Source organism: Dermacentor variabilis, chromosome 2, assembly GCF_050947875.1.
Source record: "Dermacentor variabilis isolate Ectoservices chromosome 2, ASM5094787v1, whole genome shotgun sequence".
Lineage (NCBI taxonomy): Eukaryota > Metazoa > Arthropoda > Arachnida > Ixodida > Ixodidae > Dermacentor > Dermacentor variabilis.
In genome coordinates this window covers 235,458,331-235,468,888 of record NC_134569.1, presented here as the reverse complement: position 1 = coordinate 235,468,888, position 10,558 = coordinate 235,458,331, and the positions used below count along the sequence as shown (strand labels likewise).

At 46.2% G+C, this 10,558-nt stretch overlaps 1 protein-coding gene across 1 annotated transcript; it reads left to right on the top strand.

Annotated features, from left to right (window-relative positions):
• Positions 1–344: 344 nt before the first annotated feature.
• LOC142570722 (nod factor export ATP-binding protein I-like) lies at positions 345–6,640 on the top strand. The gene is made up of 2 exons (XM_075679067.1): positions 345–569; positions 6,449–6,640. The coding sequence occupies exons 1-2, from the start codon at positions 345–347 to the stop codon at positions 6,638–6,640; spliced, it is 417 nt and encodes a 138-aa protein (XP_075535182.1).
• Positions 6,641–10,558: the final 3,918 nt, after the last annotated feature.

Below are 10,558 nucleotides of genomic sequence, written 5' to 3'. Positions count from 1 at the left end.
TTTTGTTTTTGGTATTTCTTATGCCTAGTGTAGTGCCAATCATATGCAATAAACAATATATGTCAACTGTGCCTAATTTTCTTTCAGTGATTGCAGACAACTTACCGGACCAGTGGGACATCCTGAGCCCGCTCAGCCTCTCGGCAAATGGCGTACTGGTGGACCTGGGAATCCTCCTTTCGGAAGCGATTATACTTTTCACTGTTCTGTGCACATGTCCTCCGCGTATGGGGCGATCATTAATACGACGCAAAATCAGCGATGTCGGCGAAGGCCACGTGACTGACGAAGGTGTCACGGCGGAAAAGTTTGCTGTCGAAAAAGCGTGCGCAGAAGGCGGCAACATGACCGAATACGCCTTGGTCGTCAACGGTGTCTCCAGATTCTTCGGTGACGCCGAGGCCGTGAAGAATGCGAGTCTGGCCGTGCGACCGGGAGAGTGTCTCGGTCTGCTCGGAGCCAACGGCTCAGGAAAGACCACTCTGCTCAACGTGATGGCCGGGATCGTGCCTCCGAGTAGGGGAGAGTGTCACTCGAAAGAAGGGAGCATCTTAGGCGGCGCTCAGAAGGTGAGACACGAAAAAAGGATCGTACGTCTCCAGAAAGGTAGCGCTAGAACAGATCCTGAAAATGGCTTCATAGTTTAGCGGCCTTGTCGTAACATTCTCTCTAAGCAGAAGAAAGACTGTGGGACTAACTGAACGAACTGCACTGGTATTCATTTTCTCAAAAGACATTGCACAGTTTTCCGATCAGTCTTCTTTATCTTCAGTTTTGAAGTTGCATAGCAATGAACAATGCCTAAAGCAAGGGTCTCGAAACGTTTTAGCCCTAGGGCCTGATTGGAAATCAGTTGGGGTCTTGAGGGCTGGAAAGAAGGACTAAAAAATATTAGCGAAATTATATTCTTGAACCTAAGTACCGGACATAGGCTAAAGAGTTGATTCCAATAATTCACCTGCTTTGTTCAAATCATTTCCTATTACAATTAGCAGCGTTGAACTTCTAGCATCAGGTGCAGAAATGGAGTGAGAGAACTATTATAGAATTCGAATTTTTCTTACCGCCAAGTCTTGGTAGGTATATGAATCTGAAATTCGCGGTGCCGAACAAGCTTGTTCCGTTTCACGGTAGCGCGCAGTTCGTTTTCCTCTAGCTATTATTGATTGTAACTGCAGCAAGCAGATATATGTAGGACGTTGAGGTGGTCTGGACATCGCCGTTTTTTGCGAATAGACCTTCGTTTGCTTCGTTTGTGGCATGAGGTTACCGCAGCTTCTGTGTTTCTGCAAATAAAAGTTGACTTTTGGACATAGTGTCTGTTTTATAATAGTGCAGAAGCGAAAGCCAGTTGGTGTAGCATTTCTGGCCGGAAGCTCTCTTGAAGAACTGAAGTTGGTGTTCTTTCGCCTTGCTCTTTTCTGTGTACAGTGCGTTTTATTTTTAACAATGTTTACAATTTAAGACGTCAAATGAAAGACGACTCCTGTAAATGCTGCTTCGCATACTGTGACTGGAGCAAAAAAAAATCAGTGCAGTCGCATACGTCGCAATGATATTTTATAGGGCTCATTCCACACAATTGCAATTTCTACAATGTGGCTGGTGCGACGCCCACGTTTACTTGCAGCAAAATCTTGTTGCATATGCCGCCTAATATTTAAAATTTAATGAAAAAGACCTGTGCGTTACAATATTATTAACCAGTCATTAATAGGAACAAATAATATGCGTGTTTTGTAAGTTAAAAAATGCTTTGAAGTTTCAATTTATCTTGGAGCGTGCAACCGCGGTTCCTGAAGTTCAGTGCGAGGAGACACGGCGGACGTAAACAGCTGTTCGCAGTCGCCCGTTCAGCGCTGTGTTTTGTCTCGTGTGCCTTCTACGTCCGTGTCGTTCTGCCTGCGCAACAACAATTTACAAAAGGACAAACGACAAGCGCATCGGCTACCCACATTACAGATGCAGCATTCCGAATCCGGCTGCAGCGAAGTCGTCGTGCCAGCGCAGTGAGACCCTCGCGCTACCCGTGCTCACCATCAGGTTCTGAAGAAATGATGTGCACACATTGCTTTTAATTTCGTGTAAGCGGTGCTTGCTCCTAGACATATTGTAGCAAGAAACCCAGCAGCAAGCATCAACCCAAAACCTCACGTCCGCCCTTTAAGAAAGCCGCAAATGATCTGCGTGAGATTACTGAATGTGGAATAGCATTTCTGTTGTTAGTTTTAATCTTAGCGCTAGCCTGGTTCCTGTATCAGTGCCCATGTGCTGTAATTATGTATATGAGTTCTCTCTGAATATTTAGAAAGGCGTAAAAGCCGACACCACACATTTTTTAGGCGCTGCAGTCACTTTTGTATGCAGCGCCATAGCGTTCTAAGAGGCATGGGCGTCGTCTAAGTTTTGTTCCTGTGTCTCGCGCTGTTATTACACTGCAAATCTATGCCAAGGAGGTAAAATCAATATGCTGCGGTACGTATAGTGCGGTGCCGTAGCCTCACGGCAAATATGAAATACCTTGTGGGACACATCTGTTTGTTTAACAACAAAATAGAGCGCTACAACTCTGCATGTGTATTGACAAGCGTAAAGTAGGAAGCTATCGGAACTATCGGCCAATCTTGTTGACATGCGTGTGATATTATATGATTGGGTACATTATCCTAAAGTGAGGCTGAAAATCTCAAATTACCAAATACCTATGAAACTGGAGCAGATGTTATGGTTTCCTCGCTGGAAATTGCAGGAAGCATACCAATCTATTAAGCTAGTCAATTACTAAGCTAGTCATGTACTTAACCTGTATTAGACCAATGTTAAAGCATGCTAATAGGAGCCATTTCAAACTAGATTCGTCGGCGAAAATACGAAAGTGAAAGGAGAAGGTCACGGTACAAGCTGGTATTATTCCCGAACGGATTGTATTGTATTAGCAAAATTTCATGCGTGCATCCACTCAATGCCCAAAACGGGTCAAACTAGTTCATTTTCTTGCTGTTGGATAGCTGCTTGAATGTCGATTGCCTACTACATAATGTCACGTGTCTTCAAAGAGGACTCGCGACGTTTAATGAAGACAGCTGGCTCCCGAAAAACACTGCGGTGCAGACTGGCTAAATAGCGGCCGAGAGTAGCACGCGCGCTTCTTCCTTCTTGTCCTTCCTGCCTCTTCTCTTGCACCGTGCCCACTACTGCAGGTGGCATTTTGCCCCTCCCCCGAAAAAGAATCGGCTCGATGGTAAAGAAGCCGTGTAAGAAAAAAATGGGGGGTGGTTAAAGAAACATGGTCAAGGCAGATGTTCACGCAGAGAACGCAGTCACAGCGACAGGAGAGCCACAAGAACAGCAGTGGTGAAGCGTGACGTGCAGAGCCTCAAGAAACAGAGAAGTAACCGCATTAGCTGTTCAATGTGAGCGCAAATATAAAAAAAAAATCAATAAATGAAGAAAGAACTAATCACGAACGCGCAACATATGGAATCTTGCGTACTACGTGAACGATGGCAGGGCGAGGTTGTTGTCTGCGCCGTGTTTGACCGCACTGTCCGGAACGACTTCGTAGTTCACGCCACTAATGCGACGCAGCACTGTGTATGGGTCAAAATACCGGCTGAGCAACTTTTCACTAAGGCCACGGTGGCGAACAGAAGTCCACATCCACACTTGGTCGCCGGGGTTGTAGCATGCTTGCCTGTGGCGGATAACACCGTGTATCCGCATGCTGCTGCTGCTGACCACAGCACGCTCAGCTTCCTCAGCGCGCTGAGCAAATACTTCGGCGTCACTAGTTAGACGCTCGTCGTCTGGACGCGGAAGCATAGCGCCCGGCATCTTCTGAACTTCGTGACCGTAAAGGAAACGAAATGGTGTAAAGCGCGTTGTTTCTTGTATTGTGGTATTACACGCGAGGCTCACGTAAGGCAAGATATGATCCCATGTTTTACGCTGGACGTCAATATACATACAGATAATGTCCGCGATTCTCTTGTTTAGTCGCTCCGTAAGTCCATTGGACTGCGGATGGTAAGCAGTCGTTTTTCGATGCCTGGTGTTGCTCAGTTGAAAAATTGGCCGACGATTACGCTTCTTGGTAATGCGATCTTTGAGCGCAGCTGCTGGCTTGTTTCAAAAACAGGCAACCACATACAGAACACGCAGTTACGAGCGGAGGCGGTTCTGCGTTTCGGATTGGGCAGCACACAGGGCGATCCGCGGCTACGAGCCGGTGCTTCAGCGACGCGCCATCGCGCCATGTTATAGTGGGTCACCGCCGCGGAGAGGGGGGCGGAGATTAGCAATCATTATTTAATGTTTCTTCTGAGGTGGGATCAGGAAACGGGTGGAGAACAGGGGCATTGAGTATAGGTGACACACTCATTCACTCAGAGACTCCATTCAATCACTCAATGTGGCAGCACAAGGTTGAGTTGGGAAGTAGAAGTAAGGGGACGAAACGCTATAAATGTCCTTCGAGTCGCCGCAACGGCACTGCGCCAGGTAAGAGGAAGTATAGGGCAAGAGTGGGGAGGCGGGAGCAAGGACAGCCAGGCGCAAGCACTGCCAGAGGCGACATATTCCACTGAGGAACGCGCCCCGCACAGCCGCGGGACGCGGAGACGGAGGAGCGGAGAGCCGTGGATTACGCGTGAGGCGGCAAGGAGCGCCCGCCGCCGGCACCGCGGCGGTGCCGCGACAGCGGGAGAAGGGACGGCAAGGGCGGAGTGGACGGTATAGCGGCGAAAGTCACAGCAACGGCACTGCGCGGAGCAAGGGGGCGAGACGATAGGCGATAACACGTGATCCGGATTTGGAAGACAGGGGGAAAGCAAGACTGGCGCCGTGCGCGAGAAATCGCAGCAGGAGCGCGCGCACCCAGATAAGAGCGCGCCGATGATGACCTTGGTTATGGCGTGGCCGACAGCGACGCGAAATCTTTGCCGCTGTCTGAATTTTATCAACATACTCTCAGAAAGCTCTATCAAACGGAGCTAAGCAGAAATATTCGAGACACTCGCTTTTATGAGATTTCGCACATTCCACGCAATCACACAAAATATGGCGATCAGATACTGCGTTTCCAACTCCCGAACTTGCCTAATAACTGATTATGCATGTCAATTTGTCCTCCTGCATGTCATATGTGTTTGCTATTTCTACACGTTACTTTTATATATTTATTTCTGTTTGTTTAGATATGTCCTCTTGTTATAATGATATTGCTTTTTCTTCTACGATTCTAAGTGTGTATCTTGATTTATCCCTTATGTTCTGCGATTTGATATTCTTGTATGCGATCTTTATTTACCCTGCTATCAAGTAGACGGCCAGTGGACACAGTCAAACCCTATCTTGTGGCTTTTTGTCCTCTGTCCGCAGCATTACCGTCTGTAGATGTTGACGTTAAAATAAAATGAAACTCAAACGGGCGCACAAGAGCTGCGCTTTAATATTTCGTCTATGACATGTTCTGTGAACACCGCCCCTCTGTCTGTGATTGCAGTGGACGTGGCGCCATGGCACAGTACAATGTGGCACATGAAGAACTGCGCTACCTCAGAAGCCGTGGCTCGTGGGAGCGTCTCTGTCTCGGCATAGCGGGTTAAATAGTTAGTCGCAACAATCGCCCACTTGTTGCCGTCGGTTGACAGAGGAAAATGCCCAAGAATGTCCAAGCCGACTTGGTCGAACGTCTTATGAGGCGGTTCGATGGGTTGCAATAACGCGGCGGGCTTCATGGGCGGTGACTGTCGTCGTTGACATTCACGGCAGCCTTTAACATAGTGCTTGACGCTAGCCGAAAGCCCGGACCAGTAATACATCTCGCACAATATGGGAAGCGTTCGTGAGGTGCCTAAGTGGCCAGATTTGGGCTCGTCATGGCAAGCGAAAAAAATACCGTCTTGCAAGTCCTTTGGCACCACCATGAGGTAGGCTCGGTCATTCGAACTGTCGTTTTTCTTGTAAAACACGTTGTCGCGTAGACAGAAAGACGTAAATACGCGACATAGATGGCGTGGCATGGTTTTTGGGTGGCCCTCTAAGTGGTCGATGTTAGATCGAATTTCAGCGTCGTCACGCTGTCGTCTGATCAAGCCCGACGCAGTAATGGCGCCCAGAAAGCCATCACATCGTCCTCTGACTCATGACTGACAGGTGCGGTGGGTGCACGCGACAATGTGTCAGCGTCTTCGTGCTTGTGACCAGACTTGTAAATGATGCTGACGTCAAATTCCCGTGTATTTCTTTTTTTTTTTGCACGGCGACTTTGTGAGTGACGGAAATAACCTTTTTCTCTTGTGTCAACTGACCAGATGAACTTTCGTAGAACCACTGGCTAACTTACGTCGTGTCACGTTGTCGTGCCGGAATTTGTCACCTGGAAAAAGAAAGTGACTAAAGTACAAATGAAGCGCTGTAACTCTTAGTCAACTTGTATTTATCCCAGTGGCAGTCGGACATCGGGCTCTGCCTTCAAAGCGGTGGAATTCCTGAATCAATGTCTGCCAGGAGTTTTCTAAGGCTCCTGGGTCGCCTGCGTGGTGTTTCCGAGTGGCAAGTTGGCGAGGTGGCGGAGTCTCTGCTGACACTCTTTGACATGAAGAAGCGGTGGGATCAGCCATGTTACACGTATGTGTGAGTGAAGCACCATCTTTTCGTTATGCATTTAAGCTATATACCGTCGCTTACAGTGGAAATTTGTTATGACTCTTATGCCACAACAGCATCTTAAAGCGTGAGTATTCAGCGGTTGGGAGCGGACATTGTAGTTTATCGCCCCCCCCCTCCCCTCTATAATAGCGTTTCTTCACGAGACAGACGTAATTCTACGATCAATAGAAAAAAATCCAGATCAAATGGACATGCCACAACCTATGCGATGCGAAGCTTTCGTGAAGCTGTAAGTGCAATGCAATAAGTTTCTCCATTTCGTTCTTGCGTCCTTGGCGAAAAGGAAACGCATGCGCGTCTGCTCTCGCGCACCCGTGTGTTGCGCAATGTGGCAAATCGTGTACTGGCTTGTATTCCTTCATTTCTCCTTATTTATTTTGAATGAGACTGCAATAATCAGAAGAATAAGAATGGGCTGGGGTGCGTTTGGCAGGCATTCTCAGATCATGAACAGCAGGTTGCCATTATCCCTCAAGAGAAAAGTCTAATAGCTGTGTCTTACCAGTACTCACCTACGGGGCAGAAACCTGGAGGCTTAAGAAAAGGGTTCTACTCAAATTGAGGACGACGCAACGAGCTATGGATAGAATAATGATGGGTGTAACGTTAAGGAATAAGAAAAGAGCAGATTAGGTGAAGGAACAAACGAGAGGTAATAACATCTTAGGTGAAATCAAGAAAAAGAAATGGGGGGCATGGGCAAGACATGTAGTGAGGAGGGAAGATAACCGATGGTCATTGAGGGTTACGGACTGGATTCCAAGGGAAGGGAAGCACATTAGGGGGCGGCAGAAAGTTAGGTGGGCGGATGAGATTAATAACTTTGCAGTGATAACATGGCCACAATTGGCACATGACCGCGGTAGTTGGAGAAGTATGGGAGAAGCCTTTGCCCGGCAAAGGGCGTAACCAGGTTGATAATAATAATAATAATAATAATAATAATAATAATAATAATAATAATAATAATAATAATAATAATAATAATAATTATTATTATTATTATTATTATTATTATTATTATTATTATTATTATTATTATTATTATTATTATTATATTGAATGTATCGGGCCATTGCTTGACCGATCGCCCGTTGTGGGTATGGGCCGTAGTATGGAAATTGCCATCATTATCAACACTCGCACAGGCTTCTTGGACAATCCTCCATTGTGTGTATGTGCCATGCTATGGAATTTATAATCATCCACACGTGATAATCACATCAAAGAGCCAGTTGGCCGCACGATATGACCCCCCCACTTCGTGGCCAATCCCCCGTTGTGAGTATCTGCCACAGCATAGAAATAATCACCACAATCAACACTCAGGCATGCTTCCTTGGCGATCTCTTGTTATGTACCATTTTATGGATATCATGATCATAATAATTAACACGCGGATGCACTCCTTCACCAATCACCTGTTGTATGTGCCATAGCAGGGAAATCACAATCATCGACACGCGGTGATCATCTCAAAAACATATTTGGCGATGCTATTACATGTACCACCGGCTCATCAATCGCCCTTTCGGGTATGTGCCATTGTACGGAAATTATCATCATAATGATCAACACGCGGAAAAGCGTTCGTCCTATCCACTTTTAGGGGATAACCGCCATGGTCGCTTAGTAACTGTGGTGATGGGTTTCTAAGCACAAGGTCGCGGGATCGAATAACGGCCACGGCGGCCGCATTTCGATGGGGGCGAAATTCGAAAACACCCATGTACTTAGATATCGCTGCACGTTAAAGAACCCCAGGTGGTCGAAATTATTCCTGAGTCCTCCGCTACGGCGTGCCTCATAATCAGATCGTGGTTTTGGCACGTAAAACAGCATAATTTTATTTTTTTCATATATCGGGGTAGGTGCCATAGTATGGACATCATCATCATCATCATAATCAACACGCGGATAAGTGTAAATTAGCATGGCAATCATAATCATCGTGAACGCGCGGCGGTCATCTGAAAGCGCTAGTTGTTGGCACGATATGTACCGCCCGCTCCTTAGCGATTCGCACATTATATATGCTATAGCGTGCCAATTGTCCCAATGATGAGCACGTGATGATCATCTGATAGAGCTCGTTGGCGTAGTCACGAAAAATGTATGTGTGCGCTGGTGACCGAATGGTTACAGCATCGGACTGCGTCGTTGGTAGGTTGAGGTTTGAATCTCCCCGCCGGACGTGTTCTTTCTTCTTTAGATCAATGAGGCAGAAGCTGCACAGTGAGAACTCGAACCAGCCACCGACAGGCAGAAAGACAGACAGACCCAGACGAAACCATGGAATGGCAGGCAAAGGAAGCTTCACCTTAAAATTAGTCCGTAAATCTAATCGTTCGTGCGAGTTGCCGAGGTTCTCGGGTCGCCAACAAAAACACGTTTTTTTTTTCTTACGTCTTGTTTTACAACAATAACCGTTAATCGGCGAATTATTAATGACATGTGTCGCTCTGCGAATCCCAATGGCCACACTCTGACGGGTTGCCATGCATATATTCGTCGGTTTCAGTCATTTCTGACATTCCATGAAGAAAGAAAGAAAGTAGTTAACGTCTTGGGCCCTGCTTCAGCCTTTAAAGGGTGCTGTAGGTTTCTGGCTGTAACGTGAAGGAACAAGAGCTCAGACAAGGCTTAAAGAGATCTGGCTAAATGCGACATTTTCTATGGTAGGCACAGTCATATGAGGCGTCATTCTTGGGGCTATTAGCAATGGTTTTATCGTTATAGCATGTTGCTCTCTCCATTTATTGTTGAGCTAATGGGGCTAGTGTGACATCTAGAATGGTGTTTGACGTCGTTTGGCTGTGTGAGTAGCGATGGTTGGCTGGCGTCATTGTGGTCAACACACAAATTTTGCTTCGATTTGGTACGGTAGTCGGCATTACCATGATCCCTGAGACTGCGAGCTGTGCTTCCTGTTGTCACCCCAGCAGTCTTGCTTGGTTCAGTCAATGCGATGCAAAGCAAGAGAAACAGCTTCGGCGTAGCACAAAGCAGATCTTCAGTGAAATGAGACGAACATGCGTTCGACTTCTGTTTTTTTTTCTGCTTCTTGTTGTACGACGTCTGTGATTCCACCGTCACATCATATAGGCTGACTTCTTTTGCCATGCAATGGTGCTTCTGTTTTGTTTCGGAGCATTGAGAGAACGTGTGATTGATCCTCTTTTTATGATAGTAAACACAGTGAATGGTAGAGTAAGGTATAAGAAGTAGAATTTGTGGGTTCGCGGACTAGGCCGCAACCTCAAGAAAGACACTGTGGCTGTGAACAGCTTAGGTTTATTCTTCATTCAGCGAAATCCACAGAGCTGTGACGGCTACATGAGCTACGGGCAGTAGTTCTCCCAGAAGCCGGCGAGATGCGCCACATAAACCTTATCTAGCACACAGTAGCGCAGCCACAAATTTCGTTCGGGGGGGTCTCATGTTGCAGCTTGGCCTCCTCCTTAAGGGGAAGCTTTAGCTCGGGTGCTCCTATTTAAATACATGTAGAAGGAGAATTCGTTTTTTTTTTGGCAACCACTGCACCAAATTCGACGAAGTTTGTTCCATTTAAAAAAGGAAACTTAAATTCTAGGGCCTGTTTGTTTTGAATTTTGCATTTAGGTTGTTAATTCCTTAATGAACTATGTCAAAAATCGCCCATTTTCAGTAAGCGATACTATCAAGTTTAAAACATTGTAACTCAACAACGAAAAACTATATTACAATTCTGCGAATTACACCTAAAAGTACATCTAAAGCGGAAAAAATTTGTATGTTACACATGAATCTCAAAAAATTTAATATTATGGAAATACGGCTTTTGCAGAACCCTTGCTCACAACGTAACCAATTCACTTAAGACACAAATTGACACACCAAATCTGTG